Here is a 20,417-nt window from a genome sequence, read left to right on the forward strand (position 1 = left end):
TAAATACCTTGACTTACCTGTATTTTAAACAACTGTATTTGAACTCTCATTCACTTGTAAACACTGCATAGTTTTTGCAAAGCATTTAATTCACTTACCTGCAGGCTTGGCTTCGTTCTAGAACTAAAATAACGTATCAATATTTTTATACAAACAAAATTGGTCTGAGTTCAGTCTTTGAGTATGTGACCTCATTTGCTGATTGAGTGTGTACAACAAATCCTTAACACTATCATCTGATAAGACCTTACTGCTCGCCCACACTACAACAAATGGAGAGTAAGGTACAATCTACTTTTACCTCTACCTACCTACCTTTGATGATTCCACTGGACTCTGTGCACACTATACCTCATCTTGGTATAGTATATACAGAGCCAGCTTCCTACACCATGCAAAAAGAGGGCACTTTTTTTACAAGTTTGGCTTAATGTAATGAGTTGTTTGATACCTTGATCGCACCGTTCAGGGGTTAGCACAGCTGAGGGGCCAGCGTGTAATATTGCATTTGCACATGAAGACAGCACACGTTTTGGTGGGTGAATGATCATATGAATCCACCACCGAAACGTGTGTTGACTGTCTTTGTGAGAGATCCTAGCCCACAACAAAACAACGGCAGAAATTGATGATCTGTTCCCAATGTATACCGTGGTGTATGTAGTGTGTGGCTGGGAATGGAATGAATTATATAAATGAGAGGATATGGTTTTTGTGAATGAGTGAGAGAGTGAATTGGGGGTGAAAATCATGTGTTCTGCATTTGTTTTTTATGAAAAATTTATGAAAGCTAAAAAAGTTTTGTGATATAGAAAATTATGTAAAAAATGTTTTTGATATTGGAAAAAGTATATATTTGATGATTGAGAAAATTGCAAATAATGTGAAAATGTAAATTGAATAATGCTGCAGGATGTATTTCATATTTAAAAAGAAAATGTAAACAGAAAAATAAAACATGCAAATGTTCCAAATATAAATGGATTGAACATTGTTTTCGATCAGACTTGTGTGCACTTTGTGCGGATATAGAAGCAATACAGGTTGTGTGGGATACTGTATTGTAGTCAATGCAGGAAAACAGACCAGTCGCTGGTCTCATATGGAAACCATCTTAAGGGTTCTTCAGTTTCCAAGGCGAGTATAGCTTGATGGATTTCAGTAGCTATCCAGCTTTGTCTCAATAAGGCTGACTAGAAGACCTTTAACAGACATGTTACGAGCAAACTTTACCAGAGTAGCTCTGACTACCATTCTTTTCGGAGGTGTATCTCTTAAGGAAATTTGCCAAGCAGCAACATGGTAGACCACGCACACTTTCACACAACACCACTGCCTGGAGTCGTCCGGGCAAAGTGATGCGGCTGTGGGACAAGCAGTGATGTCATTTATGAAGTTTGGTTCTTAATAAATGATGTGGATAAGTTACTGAAGTCAATGTTTTCTGGCCATTATAGGCTATGTGTATTAAACTGTGCTGCTTTCTAATTATACTGTGGAACCCCCACTTTAACAACCGAGAAGTATTCAAGCATGTGACTCCATAAAAGATGCCAATACTGGAGAACTACAGTTACAGGTAAGTAACTTAGTTTCGTCTTACCCATACATCCTAGTGGACAGCTTCAAATGGTTTACTCTGTAATATGAGACTGTGCAAGATTGCACTGTTCGAGGTTTATCATACATTAATTTTATTGTTCAACTGAAAGAGGAAAGACCGTGCATTGCATTAGATATGTGAGCTAGCCTAGAATTATATGTTCGAGGCATATGAACTGTAGATTGTATACTTGTGCATTGATCACCGTCCGGTGTTGGGCTCGGATGTTTGTACTTTGTTTTTGTCTTGTAAGAAGTTCTTTGTAGTCAAGATATAGGTGACTCCTCCTTGGGATCATAGTGTGCATGGGCATCTACTCCACCCTCAGATTGTTTTTTTCCGCCATCGAGTTCGGCTGAAAACTACTGCGCTCCAGGTAGAGGTCGTACTTGATACCCTTTCAACGTGCATCCCTTCACCACTCGATGATATTGTATCGATCGCGTTCCCCTTCTATGCTCATCCAAAGTATTCATTACAACTTCGAATTCGGTCATTCATGTGGGTCATTGGGCCCACCGGCGCCATCAGGCCCTGCAGTCAATGAAAAGAACTCCAATAAAAAATGCCCCCTGTGTGGTGTGAGATTCCCACACACTGATCTGCACGAGGTCTGTAACATTTGCCTCTCTCCAGTACATGAGGATAAAGACTGCAAGGTGTGTGCTTCGGTGTGTGCTTCCTTCCGATCAAAAAAGACCATACGTGATAGTCAGGCTCGACGACTCATAATGTCTTGACCAACGGCTTCGTCACCGGACGCCATCTTCGATGCACGCCCCGAGGCTCCACAACAACAGTAAACAGAAGATGAGGACATCAGCATCTCTGAAGACCACTCAGATCTGAGGACCAAGCGATTACTCCAGAGCAACGGACCATGAGTACTGACCTCGACGCCCCTGCCCCAATAAAAACTCAAGATAAGGCTCCAGTAACACCTTCACCTTTGGGCTCAGGTTCAAACCGGGATAAAGCTTCCGATGCCCTGCCCTCGAGCCCGGCTCCGAAGCCTAAAGTAAAGCCTTCCGGCAGCTCGGAACTGAGCCAGCTGCTTACCGGTACCGACAAACAATCTCCGGCACCGAAACACAGATCCAAAATAGAAACAGTGCCACGCCCTGATACATCTGCACCGAAGACACCTTCGACGCCGAACCTTTCGGCACCGAAACACGCCCAGAATAAGCCCTCGGACCCAAATAAATCCCATAAGACTTCATATCCAAAGAAAATTTCGGGGTCAAAAACTCCACCAAAGCATAAGAAGACCAAGACTCCTAAAGCTACATAGACTAAGTCAAAGCACCACGTTGCAGAACTCCTCCTGGAGACCAGCAACCAGGGGGATATGGAAATCACTAGATGCGTACTTACTCTTACAAGCCCCCTTGAGGCCACGGGGGCTCCCTCATCTCCTCCTCCTATGGGGGTTGGAGCGTATCGAAGGTGTACACCAAGGGCCGATGGAAATCGGGGGGGCTTGCTGGACTGCCTCTTTCAACCACCTCTCCCGCCATAGACCACCTAGTGGGGTGTCAGCTTTGACAAAGACTAAAACCCCTATCAGACTCAGAATCATAGAACCTCTCTCCTCTTTCTTTTCTTTCTATCAACCTTTGCGTAATTTCCCAGCAAGTCAAAGTAAGAGGGGTTTAGCTAACACAGATATCTTACCGTAATAGTACATGTAACCATTGTATACGGACTATTTTTGGCTAACTCCATGACAGAATGCTATTGTATTTGTTTGTATAAAAATCCAATAAAATACTTTGAAATAAAAAAATAAGACCAATGTAGAGATCTATCAACATGTTTCCAGAAATTCTAAACTAGAGCTGTTTTTTAAAGCCACTTATATTAAACTGCTTAATTCTGTTTACAGCACATTATTAGCTTCGTTTTGGTGTCATTAATTTTACACTACAGACACTACCCATGTATTACACATATTCAGTGCCATCTTTTTCCTATGAAAAGGCAAGAGAACTTGGACCCGCAAGGGGATGACAACGATGATGATATCAAGAGTATTCCACCACCTGACCCATGGGTGTATTATGATGAGGCCCCAGATATACCTGAGCCAGACTCATACCCATCTAAGCCATCCCCTCCAGACGACAACATAGGCTTTGCACAACTCATAGACAGAGCAGCCAAATGCCATGGGGTAGAATTATACTCACCCCTTCAGATGAAGTCTTTCTGCTAGAAACCTTTACACAGAAACAAAGGGCAACAAGTACTTTACCTATGCTCAAGGGTATGATTAAGCACGCCCCTGATGTGTTTAAAGACCCTGTCAGGGCTAGAGTTCTCAGGGTTGATAAGAAATATAAAGCAGCTCCAAATGATCCACCTTATATCAAGGGGGAGCGCCCTCTAGATTCGCTAGTGGTTACAAATGCCTGTAAACGGGCAAAACTCACGGACAACAGGTGATGCCCCTCTGCCAGATAAAGAATCTAAATTACTGGACGCATTTGGTAAATGGATTGCATCACAGGCGGCAAATTACTGGTGCATTGCTAATGCCCAAGCTTTGCTAACCAGGTACAATAGGGCGCATTACGATGAACTGTAGACATTAATGCAACATCTTCCAGAGCAATACAAGGCAAAAGCTAACTGTCTCATACAAGAGGGAAAGCTTATTACCAACACCTCCATTAAATGTGCTCTTGATGCAGTGGACACAACTCCACAAGTATTTTACTGCGCAGGCACGCATGGCTACGCATATCAGGTTTTAAACAGAAGGTGCAGTCTCAAATTCTTAATCAGCCTTTTGATCAGGAACACCTATTAGGCCCTACTGTAGACATATCTTTGGAAAAGATGAAGAAAGACACTGAGAAAGCCAAATCTGTGGGGGCCCTACAGTTACTAACAACTAGAGGCTCCTTTCAGTGCTCCTTTTATAGGGGCGCCTCCAAAACCAATGGTACAGACATCTCTTCGTCATACAAAAGCCCCACTCAAACTTCCTCTAGCAAAGGATATTTCAGAGGGGGCACATAAGCAATAACTCCAAAGGAAGAGGCCGCAGTGATAATACCTGCTCCTCTCCTACCACAAAACAGTGACTTCCCGCCACTCGTGCATCCCCCCCTCCCCCCCCCCCCGAACATTCCACTACAGTCAGGGGAAGACTATCACAGTTCCTACCTGTCTGGAATTCCATCACCACAGACAGGTGGGTGAGACAAATTATCCAGAATGGTTACTGCCTGGAACTCCCCTCTACTTCTCCACACATACCACCCAGACCGCGTCCCATGTCCACGGAACATCTCACGCTTCTCAAACAAGAGGTTCTCTCTTTATTCCAAAAGCACGCAATAAAACCTGTTCCCATACACCATCAAGGCACAGGGGTTTACTCCCTTTACTTTCTCATCCCAAAAAAGGACGGTACTCTCAGGCCAATATTAGACCTCAGACCGTTGAACCTGTACATACATTCTGACCACTTTCACATGGTCACTCTCCAACAGGTCCTCCCATTACTCAAACAAGGCGATTTCCTTGCCACCTTAGATCTCAAGGAATCTTACTTTCACATTCCTATTCACCCTGCTCACAGGAAATAACTACAGTTTGTAGTAGACGGTCAGCACTATCAATTCAAAGTGCTCCTCTTCGGGGTAACCACAGCACCCAGAGTCTTCACAAAATGTCTTGCAGTAGTAGCAGCTCACTTGCGAAGACAACACACATGTTTTTCCTTACCTCGACGACTGGCTTATAAAAGCCAAGTCATGCAGCGATTGTGTGCACAACACGCACCAAACAATCCAGCTGCTGCACCACTTAGTTTTCACAATAAACCTCACCAAGTCACATCTTCAACCGTCCTACACGCAACAGTATCTGGGCCCCACAATTGATTCTTCCAAAGCCCTTGCATACCCCAATCCATTCCGGATGGCAACCATGCAAACTCTCATAACAAGGTTACAACCATAACACTCACTGTCATCTTGAGTGTTTATGCAACTAATAGGAATTATGTCCTCTTGCATATTAATCGTACCTAATGCAAGACTACAAATGAGTCCCTTACAGGAGTCTTTGAAACATCAGTTGAACCAGGTTCAAGGTCAGTTTACAGAGCTGGTGTTGTGAGACAACCGCACACATTGCTCTCTGCAGTGGTGGAACACACAAAACCTATCCAAAGGGCGGCTGTTCCTAGACCCGATTCCACAGATAGTGCTCACAACAGACGCATCGCTCACCGGCTGGGGAGCTCATCTACTAAACCACACCATTCAGGGTATGTGGACCCATCGGCAAAAAACGCTCCCCATCAATCACCTCGAATTACTGGAGATTTTTCTTGCACTAAAATCATTCCAAGTACACCTCGTATGCAAAGCTGTCTTCGTCCGAACGGACAATATGACAGCAGTGTACTATATGTAAAAACGGGGGGACACATTCTCTGCAGCTGTCATGCCTAGCGCAAAGCATATGGAGATGGGCCATTCCTCAAAAAATATACCTCCTAGCAGAACATCTTCCAGGATAACACAATCAGATTGTGGATCTGCTCAGTCGTCAGAGACAGCAGATCCACGAACGGGAACTTCATCCGCAAGTTCTTCATCCATTTTTTCACATTTGGGGGCAGCCAGACATAGATCCGTTTGCCACACATCTAAACGGAAAAATGCCCAAGCTTCACCTCCAGGCATCCACACCCACTGTCCAAAGGCAATGCAATAGGGATGAACTGGTCAGGCAGATTTGCGTACGCTTTGCCGCCTCTCCCGCTCATTCCCGTACTGGTGCGCCATCTCAAACAGTCTCTCACAATGATCCTAGTTGCTCCCACATGGGCACGACAACCATGGTTCACAACCCTGCTGAAACTCTCAGTAGTTCCGCATCAGAATTTACACCTTTCTCCAAAGCTTCTCACACAGAACCATGGAGAATAAAGGCATCCAGATCCAGCTCAACTGAACCTAGCGATCCGGCTCCTGCAGTCTTAGAGTTTGGTTACCTCAACATCCCGCCAGACTGTATGAATATCATTAAAGAAGCTAGACGTCCTACCACTAGAGCGTGATATGCCGCTAATTGGAAAAGCTTCATTACTTACTGCAATAATAATGCAATCAATCCACTAGATGCCTCAATACAAAACATTATTTGTTACCTCTTGCATCTACGAAGATGTAATCTGGCATATACATCTATAGGATTACATCTTGCCACCATAGCCGCTTACCTACAAAACAGACCATACTTGTCACTCTTCAGGGTACCTACCATCAAAGCATTCATGGAAGGCCTTAAAAGGATCATTCCTCCCACAGTTCCACCTTCTCCTCAGTGGAACCTTAACATTATCCTTACCAGGCTCATGGGTCTCCCATTTGAACCTTTGCATAAATGTGAATGACAATTTCTCACATGGAAAGTAGCTTTTCTTATAGCGGTCACATCTCTCAGGAGAGTTAGTGAACTCAAGGCATTAACCATACAAGAACCATTTTTGCAAATACATCACAATAAGGTGGTTCTTAGGACAAACCTCACATTTCTACCAAAAGTATTTTCTGCTTTCCACCTTAACCAGTCTGTTGAGCTGTCTGCATTTTTTTCTCAACCAGACTCAGTAGCAGAACGGGCTCTCCATACACTTGACGTCAAAAGAGCTATCCTTTACTACATTGATAGAAAATAAACTTTTAGGAAAACTAAACTTTTGGTATCTTTCTGCATCTTGCCAGGTGGATTAAGTGTATTCAGATATGCTATCAAAAAGCAAAGCGTACGTTATCCATTGCCCCAAGAGCGCCTTCTACACTCAAACTAGGTGCTTCTATGGCATTCTTATGAAACATTCCCCTAGATGACATCTGCAAAGCAGCAACTTGGGCTACACTACACACTTTCACAAAACACTATTGTGTAGATGTGCAAACAAAACAACAAGCTAGTGTGGGCCAGGGTGTATTTAGAACACTTTTTCAAACCACTACAACAGACACAGGTAGCCACCACTAAGGAGGTAACTGCTGTATAGTCTATGCACAAGTATACAATCTACAGCTCATATGCCTCAAACGAAAATGCTACTTACCAGTATGCATCTGTTCTTGGCATGTAGAGCTGTAGATTTGTATACGCCCGGATACCCCTATCTGTTTCAGTACTACCTTACTTAGATACATCACACATGGACATCTTTCCTGTTTCTCACAAACTCAACTATCACCCTCTATGGCAAAAAACAATCTGAAGGTGGAGTCGATGCCCATGCGCACTATGATCCTAAGGAGGAGTCACCTATCTTGTGACTAGAAAGACAAAAACAAAGGGCAAACATCCGAGCCCAACATCAGATGGTGATCTATGCACAAGTATACAAATCTACAGCTCTACATGCCAAGAACGGATGCATACTGGTAAGTAGCATTTGACATTAAGTCGGACATACTGCTTTATTTAGTAGGCAAATATTTTGCTGTGGTGCATTTTTTCAGTGACGTGCTGTGTTTTCCATAGATGACTTTTGCATCTGAAACCACTTGCTAGCAGAACCCAGGACAGCCCCAAAAGTTATAATGTTTAAATTCTTTCATCAGTGGCAATGATTTGACATTCAAAGTGGATACAAAAGCAAAACGTGAATTTCTGTCTTCCATTTTCCCTTGATTGTGTGCACTTGCAGTTTGAGAGCAAGAAATGAGTTTAAAAATGCAGATCTGTATTTAAATTCCCCAGTTTGCCAATGGCGTCAAGGAAGTGTAGTCCCCTTTGACAACTGTTGTCACAGTTTGCCTCAGGATGGAAATGGAGGAGAATGTTTTAGTCATGAAGTAGATGAATTGAGAAGGAAATCTAAGATTCCAAGTTCAATCAGGCATTGCCATTTGTTTTTAGGTGTGCGAGTGGGAATTTGGCACCAAGCTGTCTGACTTGTGATGGATACTGCATGAATGGAGGAACATGCACAATGAACACTGACACTCTGATGCCTGAATGCAGGTAAGACGGCATGCTTCTATTTCCATCCCCATGTTACTATATTTCATGACAAAATCATGCTTAGTGGAGCTATCCCTAGAGTGAAACCACAATTTGCAGAATCATGCAAAGAACTGCAGAGTTGACTCAAGATTGAACATCCGTTTGACGTCCATACCTCGGACACCAAGGCTACCCTTGTATTAAACAAATGTCTGATGTAACAGAAATTATACAGAATTGAAACATAGGCAAAGGCACTGCCTCTAAGACAGCACATCTTCCTCTGACATGAGAGGCCTATTGGAAAAAATATCCCAACAATTATATTTTTGTCTTTGTTCTGTTCTCTTGAGTTAATGCCAATACCAGCTCTTCAGGTTGCTTTCTTCTTTAGCAACCATTTTGAGAGCCTATTGTTTTTATGAGCTTTTTAAAGTAGGATATGTTGTTGATTGACTGCATGAGAGTGAGGAGAGGTGAAGGTGTGGGCTTGCTACGTTTCAGATGGACGAGAGGGGATTGCAACAAACTAATATAGTCTTCAGGTCCATGTACTTTGACAGGCTTGATTTAATGGGAATTTGGTCTAACTATTGTGGGTAGTGCTGTTATATAAATGCCAATGTAAGGCAGGTGCACACTGCTCAGACCATTTTAGGAAGTTTATGAGCCTGCGCACAACGTTCTGCCTTCTTTGGTTGTTGGAGTTGTTCTTTCATGCTCCCCAGTATCATGGTTCTTTTTTGGAAGCAAAATAGTTTGTTAGATTTGGCAATGAAAGTTTTTTTAAATTAAAATACTAGTTGACATTGATCCAAGGGTTTACATGAACCCAAAAGTGTTCCTCAGTATGTGTAAGGACTTTACGTGGAGTCCTGGGCAATCAGTGGTTACTGTACAGTATCCTGTGTGAGTACTGTGATTTACCTCTGTGTCCCATGGCCACAATATAAATGCAGTTCAACTGAATGACCAGATATCTCCTTTTGGACTTGACTGAGTAGTGAAGGGTGGATTGGCAGCCCAGAATTTACTCAAGGAGGGGAGTAAATAAAAAGAAATAACGTCTTAGTCCGGTAAGTGCTTTAACTTAAATAAAAGCACTTTATGTAAAATGAATGTAAAAACAATATTCAAACTAAAGATATCTACAATCCTCCGAAAGAGGCTGCCGCCTTCAGGGACTGAGATGTGAAACCAAACACTATATAGTCTTAGTACTATGGGCGGGATTTCTTATGACATTTGCCCTATGGCAACCGTTTTTCTCGAGTCCTTAGTTCTTGTCACGTTGGGAAACTTTAGGAGCACTCTGCTGTTCTGTCTTTTGACAGAGCTTCTTTTTCACAGAACGGGTCAGAGTATGTGAGCAAAATATTCTGATCCAGATACTCTAGAACAAACTCTGGTCCTAGGCTGTTGTTCGGTACGACACATGACTGCCTGCACCAGTGGGCTGGAAACTCGACAGCTGTATTTCCATGGTCCAATGACAAAAAAATAAAAGGTATCCAGTAACCCAAAACACGCCCCCATACAACTAGACCTGTATGTTCAAGGAGTGGTCATGGTAGATTTTTTTTAATTTTAAAGAAATTTTTAACATATAGAAACAAACAATTCACCACATATAATTCTGATTGTCTTCAACAGAAAGAAGGAAATTTAATTTCCACGAGTGATACATTCATTAAATGCAATTAATACTCAAAGCATTAATGATACTGCATGTATCGGCCTAAATACATTCATAGTGCATGTAGTATTTACAGTGCTCGCAGTGTGATAGAAAAAAGAAGGTGGTATTTGGGTAATGGGGGTGAATTGGTGAGTGAGGGACAGGGTAAAGGTATTGTGACATAGGTACAATCACGTGTATATACAATAGAAACCTTTCCAGCTTTATACAGGTCTATAGTTCCCATATATACATAACTCATAGGCCTATATTTATTGACTTATTTAGTTTCTATGATTTTGTAGGTAAGCAGTGGATGGTCTACGTTTCGACCCCTGTTGGGTAGAGGGTGATTTATTCCTCACTGTGGGGGTCTTCTTCAGGACAAGGTTGTGTGGAGAGCACTGCAGGTAGGAAAGACAATCAATGTTCGATCTTGGTTGGGCATTCAATGGCTCCTAAACTTCGATATCTTCAATTTCTATTCACAATTTCATTCACGATTACAATGTATCCTCTGCGGTGTTCTTTTAAACACTGCAGAGGATACATTGTAATCGTTGTGAAATGCTGCGACTCTGGCACAGTACACATTTATTATGAATCGAATATGCGACCGTTGGAATCTTTGAAATTGTGAATAGAAATTGAAGATATCGAAGTTTAGGTGCCATTGAATGTATGAGACTACTGTTGTGCGCAGCTCGGTAACTGCGCACAGGTAGCCTGGCATAGAGGGGACTCTGCAGGATTAGATATCGACCAGGGGTAGGCCTTATAATGTTAGGGTACACTCATAAAGAAAGTAAGTGTGGCTTACAGTCTTGTCTGCAGTGACACGTTATTGTACACATAGGGGAAATCTGCCATAGAGTGTAGTTTCGCTTCCCTTTGGCATACAACGTCCAGTGACATATCAAATTGGGCCGAAACATGTGCACCAAGATCAAATCTGAGAGTTCCAAGGACGAATTTGTACAGCTTATGGGTCATCCAGAATTGTCATATTTGTCAGGTTCATCATCAGAGCCCAGGTCTTTTGTCACCCTACTGAGCCAAGGTAATGACATGTCTCTCCAGCAGCAGGAATAACAGCCTTCCTGCCAAAGAGGGCAATTAACAGTGCTTCACTCATCTCCTGAGGAGGAAAGGGGAGGTGAGAGAAAATCTGCATTCATCAATTAGCAGTCACTCTGTACCAGATATGGGACAGCCCAAGCCCGTTGAACAAAGGATGAAGCCCAGACCTCTGGAACAAACACAGTAGGGGGCTCTTCTTTGAAGTCTATTTGGGAAAGGCTTAGGTAGGGATGGATGAAATGGACGCCCCCAGAGAAGATGTGACCCATTGGCTCATGGATGATGTCATCTTGAATTGTCCCAGCATGCTGTGCAGGAGGGTTGGGACGGAGAGGTGATTATTCACCCTAGGCTTGGCCAGTTGTGGCTTGCTTCTAGAACTTTCTGCCCACACTTAAAAAGTCATGCACAAGGGGGGGGGGGGTGCTTTTTGCTGGACATTGGGACTGGAGGTGACCGCAATGGAAATCTGGTAGAAGGAACCCCTGATGCATACCTGGACTAAGGACTCTGACCACAGTAGTCCCCAGGACCAATGTGTTCATCCCCTGGACAAGGGAAGCTGGACAGTCACCTTACACCCCCTAAGGACTATTTGGGGGAAGAATTAGACTTCTGCACCAGCGGATAAAAAATTAGGAAGGCTGGCGCAGGGAGCCAGTTAAACCTGCTCCCTGGAAAGTTTGCCACCTTAAAGATCTAATGAAAAGGCTCCAGGTGACTAGGGCCGGTTACCAGGAACAAAATGAGCCCAGAATAAAGCAGAACGGCCCAATGGGGCTCGTAATATGGGAAGAAAATGGATTTGACCTTTGATACGCAAACCCCCCCAGGTCACAGAGCGCATGGAGCTCCGCTGCAAAGTCTGTAAAAACACCCTGTGGGGGCAAGTCCCAGGGACAACGCAAGGAAGGAACCATTAGCATTAAGATCCCTGGAAGGGGGTGTGTATGGGACCCTCTCACCAGAGTCCTGGAGCCCAATTATCCCAACCCGAGCTGGATTTCATCTACGGGGGCCCAGGACCCCAACTCCGGGTCACCCACCACCTACAGGAATGCGGGGACCACAGTCTGCCCCGGGATGCTAAGGAAGGGGTCTGGTATCTCCACTCCGGGGCCTGGTGACATCAAAGGAAGGGGGAGCACTGTTACTCTCCCCCTCCCCCCAAAGAAGATGAGGGGCCTGGGATCCTAGCTATAGGCCCGCAGAAAAAAAGGGAGAAGGGGGGGGGGGGGTCATTTCCCCCGTCCCCCTCCCCAATCAGTGGTGGGCCTGCCCCACTCTCCGTGCCCGTGTCTGGGCAGAGTGGGCTGGTAGAGGAGAATGCTGTAGGCTCCCACGACAATACAGAGAAGTGCTGCCTTGTGGAGAGCTGGCGGGGCAGTCAGGGTTGGGTTCCCTGAGTTGATCCAGCATGTGGAGGCATGCTGATTGCCCAGGTGTGACAGGGCACTCAAGATACAACAAGCATTGACATAGCCAATAGGTTTCGCCTTCGGGTGTTATAAGTGCTTAGACATGCAGCATATTACCCTGCGTATGTGTTTAGCATCAAGCATATTACCCTGGCTGCTGTGCCGTCATATATCTGGATGCAACAACAGAAACAGCAAAATACAAGTCGGGCGGCACATTATGCTAAGCACAGATTTTTAGCTTATGTGTTTTTAAGCCAAGTCCCTTTGAGAGACCCCCTCCCCAGTTTTTTCATCCCACTTAAAGCCCTGGGTGTAGCTTCTGGTATTTATCTGTTTCCATGGACTTTATTGCTTGATTTTACTCGCGAGAAAGTGTCACTCCAAGTGTCACACATTGGTTGTTGAATTTCACTCATAATGCACCAAAACTATGAAAATACCACACATTAGCAATCTCAAACATTGGCAGCTACGCGTGACCTGAAACGAGAAAACGATTTGAAACACCAGCAGTGACCCGAGGAAAACAGTTACACAACCAGCCAACTTGTGTAACATGGCTCTACGAAATATTTGTACATTGCTCAACATAACTGAACAGAAAATAGATGAACGTGTGACCTTTAAATGGAGAAATAGCTGACGCCAAAATCATGCAGAGGCACAGAAACCCAGCCATCTGCCAGCCGCACCGCACGGCTTCTGAAATCAGGAAGTGACCGGCGTTCTACACAGTTCAGTGACAGTCACATGATACTCTTAACAAGCAAGGTGAAAGTTGTTGTCATTCCCTGTCAAAACACCCAGTGAATAATACGAAAGAAGGCATAGAAACAAGTATTGGCATAACCGGTAGGACTGGGTTTAATGCGCTACCACATGCAGCGCTGGAGCAAAACATACGAGTGAGACAGTCCCGGTGTCGCACCTCGAAAGCCTGAAGTTCAGCTGTTTGCGGAGACGAAACTCCGCCTGAGCAGCAGCGTCCGGCCTAAGCAGCAGATCTTTTCTCGGGTTGAGTTAGGGGTTACGATTCAAGGGGAAGCCGAAGTCAACTCCGGGTTTAAATGACCTGACACTTATTGCATTTGTTGTACTGCAGCGGGCTATTGCGGCACAAGTACAGACAGGCAGAAAAGAGTGCTTAATGCAAAGAATAATAACACATGAAATAAAGGACTAATAAATTAATGCATACACACAGAGAAAGCAAGGAAAATATTTGAAGGAGGAAATGAAATATTATAATGAAATAAACACAAGGAGAAGAGATCGAAAGAGAAGGGAAACAGTGACAGGGGTTATAATAGAAACAAAAGCAAGCGCGGCCGCGCTAATTGGAAACATGATGCCGAACAGATGGCGCCGCTGCTCTCTCCTGGAAGCTGTAGGCCTTGGGCGGATACATTTACTGGGAAAGGTGGGACATGCACTCGCCTTTGCCCAATTGTGTGCTGTCCTTGTGGAAAGACGCACGCAAAGCCCAATTGAAATAACGCCGGAAAAAAAAGTCACACAGCGTGTGAAAGTCCAGAGTGATTCCAAGAGGCCCTCTCCTAGAGCAGCGCATGTGCCTTGCGCTAGGCTCGACCTAAAAAGTGACAAAAAAAATGCAAGCTGTGCGGCGCCAGGCTGTGTGGCACATAAATAACAAGCGTCCTGAGCTGCTCCTTAAGTATGCACGCTCCGGAGGGAGTGCCCCATCATGCCCTGTGAGGCTTGGAGTTGGAAAAGTGTTGTTTACAGCTTATGGTGGCCCTAGGACAGTGGGGCCACCATCAACACGAGGAAACGTGTGCAGGGTCGCTTCAAATGACCTAAGTTCCCCCTAAAAGAGCCCCAAAGAAAACTGGGTATAACCACAGACCCTAAGTGTGAATGGTCAGAGGAAATAGGACTTCCCTAAGCTGATCAGCCATTTTACAAGCACAACCCAGGCTGGAGCCATAACTCTGTGCAGCGCTCTCTAGGGGCGGAGTCAATGGCTGCATGTTATGCGACCTGTAGGTTGTTAAGAAAGACACAGACACATGGTGTGTGATTAGAAAATGCTTTATTTAAAAGTGTTTGTTTTACATTGGTTTAAACAATGCTTTATTTAAAAGTGTTATTCCCAATGATTTTAAGCAATGCTTCATTCAGATCTGATTTACAATGTTTTATTTAAAGGGGTGTTAATGCTGAAAGTAACACATATTCCTGATAGACTGACATTGCTTTATTAATGATGATGTGAGCAAATCACAATGATTATGGTTACTGAAGACCGTGTCGAAATGAAGTATTACCATGACATGTGATTCTGCTGTTGAAGTATGATGACATTGACCTGATGTAAACTGACACCCAGCATATATGGTTATGTTCTCTGTTGTAATGGTGTGATGCTACTGTGAAGTTTGGGGTCATAACCGTTTAGGGGTCAAATTTAGTGTTGCCAAATGTATTTACACCTGCTTTATGTCATTTGAGCCAGTCCACAGTCATAACAAACTGTTCACTGCTGCTGTGAGTGAGTGTATACAATACATATTGTCTGTAACTGGCATCTGCCTTGAATGTTTTGTTTAATTCTAAAATGTCAATTAAAAAAACATCAGAGACAGTCATGAAACTGAAAAGGTATGCAAAATTACAGTTGGTTTAGCAAAGGACTATATGCTGTAAAAGAGCCTAATAAGAGTTCACACAGAGCAAACCTTCTCTGTCCACGGTTTGCGACACAGGGTAACCAGCACCAAAACGATTGCCAACTACTGTAATCTGTGAAAGTAACCAAATACCCCTCTGTAGGCATTAGTATTGAGTAATAACAATACACCCTTAAATGCCTATTGACTTCAACATATGCTTTTCACAGTGAAAACTTCAGGCCCAGTGCTTTTATCCTATAGTTTCACAATTAGCAGATTGGGCCTATAGTTATTTTTGGTTTTCTACCATAACCAACTCAATCCTGCTGTATCAAGGAAAAGCTTGGTCACACGCCACAATGTGCAATACAAGCAGTCTGTTTAGTGCGAAGCACTACAACACTGTCCAATCAAATACTGTACTTGAAGGATACAACATATGGGTGTGGACTAAGCACCTCAGTCATTAGTATTCTGAAAGCTCTTTTTTGTTGGTCACAGATGGTCAGGTGACGGTTGCACTGTCAAGCCAGACCGAAAAATCTCGTTTTTTGTAGCCCGGGGCATCCTATGTTGATCTCAAACACAAACCTGTAGTGTAAAGTCTAAAGTAAATAATGGGAGGTGAGGGTGCTTGGACTGCACTCCTGATGGCTGCACTCCGCTCATCTGTGCTGCTGCTGTAGAAAAAAAACATAAATTAGCTAGTTATCTAAGACACTTTAGCATTACATAGTCTTGTGTGTGCCCTTGAAAATTCAATCTCAGACAGCCATAATGCTGCAGATTCGGGCAGCTGGATCAATAAACACAAAAATCACAGCTGCATGGAGGGAAGCACCTTTTCCTGTGGAAACATGTATTCCTGGCACTTACTTGTGGGCAGAGCCAAAGCCCCTATCTGTAGAACTCCTGAAAGCTTTTTTTTTTAAAAAAGTTTGATCACATTGTCTGGTGGCAGCTATACTGTCAAGCCTCACCAAAAAAAGGCAAGCCTAAGGTGGACTAGAAGGATTGCTGCGCTGTCTGCAGAAAACAATCCGGGCAACCCAGAAAATGTACCGAACCAGGATGGCGCAGCTTCAAAATGCCATGCATAGAACTTTGTCCAACAGTTTCCTGAAAACACGCTGTCACTCATAATCTGTGGTTTCTCTTCACTACTCAAAGCCCTGCCGCCTGCCTATCTACCATTTGTCAAAGCCATCACAGTGATTACAAGTGGTATCGGTGAACACTTTTTGAGGGATATGAGCATGGCCACAAAAAACATAGTCATGCATGAAGGCATGCGTGCTTTAACCCATAGGTTTGGAGAGGACAACGACCTAAGACTAAGAGTGAAAAAACTACTATAAAGGTAACCTTATCCTTCTATCCCACAGGAGATATACTATTTTTTCCTCAAGATCAACTATGGGGCTGGGCCCAACTAGGTCTTGAAAAAGGACTATGTGCTGTTATAGTTGAAACTCAATTGTAGGTCTTTTTGTTAAATTGTATATATCCTGGGTCTTTCCCCTTGCAGTGTCCTTGGTGACCATCTTTAAACTCTAACTTGGTTCATCCGTCAATGGAGACTCAAAAAATCTTGTGTTGATCAAGGATTGTCTTCTCTTTCAGGTGCACAGCAGATGCAAGTGGCGCCAGGTGTGAAAACGTGGGTCTGGAGCCTCATAATGGAAGTATGTATGAAATATTGTACGCCTTGACTGAATGCAGACAGTAGTAGTGTAAGACGAATGCGCACTGAGCTGGGCACATTGTGAAAGATGTGCTGTGCACAGGAGGAAAGCTAGGCTACTAAGCAGTGCTTTAAATGTATTGAAAAAAGTTGGGAGGCGGTCTCTGAAAGGCATGTGGCCAAACATGCGTAGCTAGCAATCATTAGCAAGAGGTGTAATCTGTGTAAAACATATAACTTAGAATACTTTACTTGGCACAGTGTGTCACCTGAGGAGTATTCGGCTTCCTCTAGCTGTCTTCAGTTATTGGATCCAAATACATTGCACAAACAATACCTACTCCTAAAACAAGTCAGGCCTATGGGCTTTATCAGTGCTTGTTGGCACTCATTTTAATTCAATACCAGATACATGGGTCACTACTCCTATTCTTCCCTTCGCATCACTTGCCGCTCCAATCTGTTACTTTTCTCTTTAGAACGTTCTCTTTCTCATATGCATGTTTCACACTTCATCTTCTCCTCTTCACCATCCCCTTCCCTACACACAAACGCTACAATGTGTTGTAATTATGGTTGAAGGTGTACTACACTACAAGGTTTGAGCTAGTGTGGGCACAGGTAGAGCACTGAGATAGAATGACTGGGTCAACAGTGTGATGGTAACCACAGGATGAGGTCTTGGCTTGTAGGTGTGAGCTCATAGTGTGAAGGGGCGCAGTGCACTGTCTAGCCTATGAGGTAAGCTCTTGCAATGTGTACTGGGTAAAGAAAAGTTTCTAGGAGGAGAGGAGTAAGTTTACAGCATGATAAATGTTCAGTACACAGGAAGAAGAGTGAGCTTTCAGTGCGATAGCTGTCTCATACACAGCCAGGGTAGAAATAGGTTAGGTGTGAGCTCAGTTCAGAAGCTGTTCTGCACAGTATGGGTGTTGACTGAGCTGTGGGTATGCATTATAAAAGGTGTGCTGTACACTGTACATAGGATGAGAGGTAGGGTGGAGTTGTGCACTATAAGTGTGAACAGTATGCTCCTAGACTAAGATGTGAATGACATTCTAAGAGGCATACGAAAGGTAACTGTATTTACTATCCTGTAACACCATTGCACTTGTGTTTCTGCTCGTATAACAGCTGTCTGCTGTGTTTCTACTGTTAACAGCATTGTGTTTCAGCTCCTGTAACATCAGTGCTTGCACATACTTCTGTTCTCCCTTCCCAGCGGTGCAGCCATGTTTTATGATTTCCTTTTGCCTCTAGGAACTGCCTCCATCGTGATCCCAATTCTGCTGCTCTTGCTTATAGTCCTCATTGTTGGAGCAGTGTTCTGGTACAAGCATAGGATGAGTGGGTAAGTGACTAAAGTGCAAACAAAAAGGGCCCTCTGGCTCTACAGGAACATATTGTACCAAAACAAAACTGTGCTGCAAGACTGGGTCCTTTCCACAGATGGTATGAACTAAAACTTGTTAAACTGAGTCACACACCAAGGTACAAAACTACCATTACTCTTAAGTAACATTTTCTGCAGTAAAGATCTTTTGCTAAAATGCATACCGTGCCTGCTCCCGACAGGAATATGCTATGCAAGTGGAACTATTAAAGATAAACTAGGAAATCGGATTTACCGTTCCTATTAGTTCCTAACCGAATTCTTGGAAATAAATCCATGTCTATTTCTCCTGATATTTTTTTTTTCTTAAGGCCAACTGTTTTTGATTGTATCTTTTTAAGAAACCTTTCTCAAATTGCTGTAACTTAGCAGACATGCTCGCATTTGGTATTCATTTTCAGATCCTTTTATGATTATTTGGTCCACATTGTGACCTTTTGTAATACTGCAAATGTATCAGTATGTTACCTGATCAATTTGGGAGAATTGCAGACCCATCACTGTGCCACCCTTGTGGCCTTCTTGCATATACACTTAGACAGGTGACTGGCCTGCAAAGTTGAAGCTTGCTAAGCACCATTGACTACTTGAAAAACAAGTCTTTTTCCAATGAGTTCAGAGATGCATAGTTTTAGCAGTAGTAAAATATGTGCTCAATTTAAATGGAATTCAGGCTAGAGAAGGAAGACCGAATGAGCTTTGAACAAAGAAAAAAGTTGAGTAGAAACATCCCCACTTGAAAACACTTTAGCACTTACAGTGAATGAGAATGTGTCCGCATAGACTTGTTGATGAAGCTCCCCCTTCCCAGTCGACTGTATAGAGTTCTGGAGAGGAGCTTGGTTTCTAATTTCTGTATGTTTCTGTCTTTGTCAAGAGCACTTCTCTCACGTCTGTTCAACCAGGGAAAACTGGAAGGTCTGTAAGTCATGGGCTTTGCCTGTATTCTACAATTAATGTGCCATTATTTTCCCTCGGTGACAGGGCCAAAGGTTTCCAACACCAGCGGATGACAAATGGTGCCATGAACGTTGAGATCGGGAACCCATCCTACAAAATGTATGAGGGAGATCCAGACGACGATGTTGGGGAGTTGCTAGATGCTGATTTTGCCCTAGATCCAGACAAGGTAAAAAATAGAATGGGGAGCTTGATGGACTTGTAGGTTTGATTGAGATATATAATACTAGCCATGTCAATTTGAGTACTACCATGCATGAAACCAGAAATTTCTGACATGGAAACCCTATAAAGCTCTGCTGCAGCTCAGGGAACCCATCATTATGGTGGCAGGTTACAAGTGTTCTAGTCCCTGCAGTAAACACCTCTAAAGTGGTATACAATAACTGCAAACAGCAGTGGCAAAGGAGTTTGCAACAACTAGGTCCAAGGCAACTGCATATCATTAGACACGTTCTGATATGGGTTCCACACCATCTAGGCACCATGGTTACAATACAGCATCATGATAACCATAAGTCTAGGCTAGAGCTTTATGGCTACTATTTCTATTTAAACAAACTCTAATGGTATTAGTCTGTGAAATAACTGTAGCTAAACATTACACACTGATATGGTTCATGGCAATTTGCAGACCATCACTCAACCCACCAGACACTATCATACATTGGCTTCACTACACCCAACATTTTGGCATCTATTCATCCTCTCAGGGTTTACTGATGCTGCAACTGTTTAGGGAGGTGCATCATAGCCACCAATGCAAGACTGGTACTAGTAGTTGTGCTTTATACAAATGCCTGTAATATAACATAGTTTACACAAACGGAAAACATGCACTGTTCACACCAAATGTCCTGTTATGCATCAACCTCCATATAGCAAATAAACCAGTCTGTCAAGCACTACCCAAGGAAAAGAGAAATTATATATTTACTCTAATATTGAAACCTTCATGTTTCACATGCTTGA

The 20,417-nt window shown here is 43.4% G+C and overlaps 1 protein-coding gene across 1 annotated transcript in view; it reads left to right on the forward strand.

Annotated features, from left to right (window-relative positions):
* LRP1 (LDL receptor related protein 1) overlaps nt 1–20,417 on the forward strand; it is a 1,472,234-nt gene that overhangs the window by 1,395,527 nt on the left and 56,290 nt on the right. The window contains 4 exon segments of the mRNA XM_078688974.1: nt 8,510–8,614; nt 17,032–17,093; nt 18,353–18,443; nt 19,470–19,614. Coding sequence (XP_078545100.1) covers nt 8,510–8,614; nt 17,032–17,093; nt 18,353–18,443; nt 19,470–19,614 — 403 coding nt within the window.

This window comes from Lissotriton helveticus, chromosome 1_1, assembly GCF_964261635.1.
Source record: "Lissotriton helveticus chromosome 1_1, aLisHel1.1, whole genome shotgun sequence".
Taxonomy (NCBI): domain Eukaryota; kingdom Metazoa; phylum Chordata; class Amphibia; order Caudata; family Salamandridae; genus Lissotriton; species Lissotriton helveticus.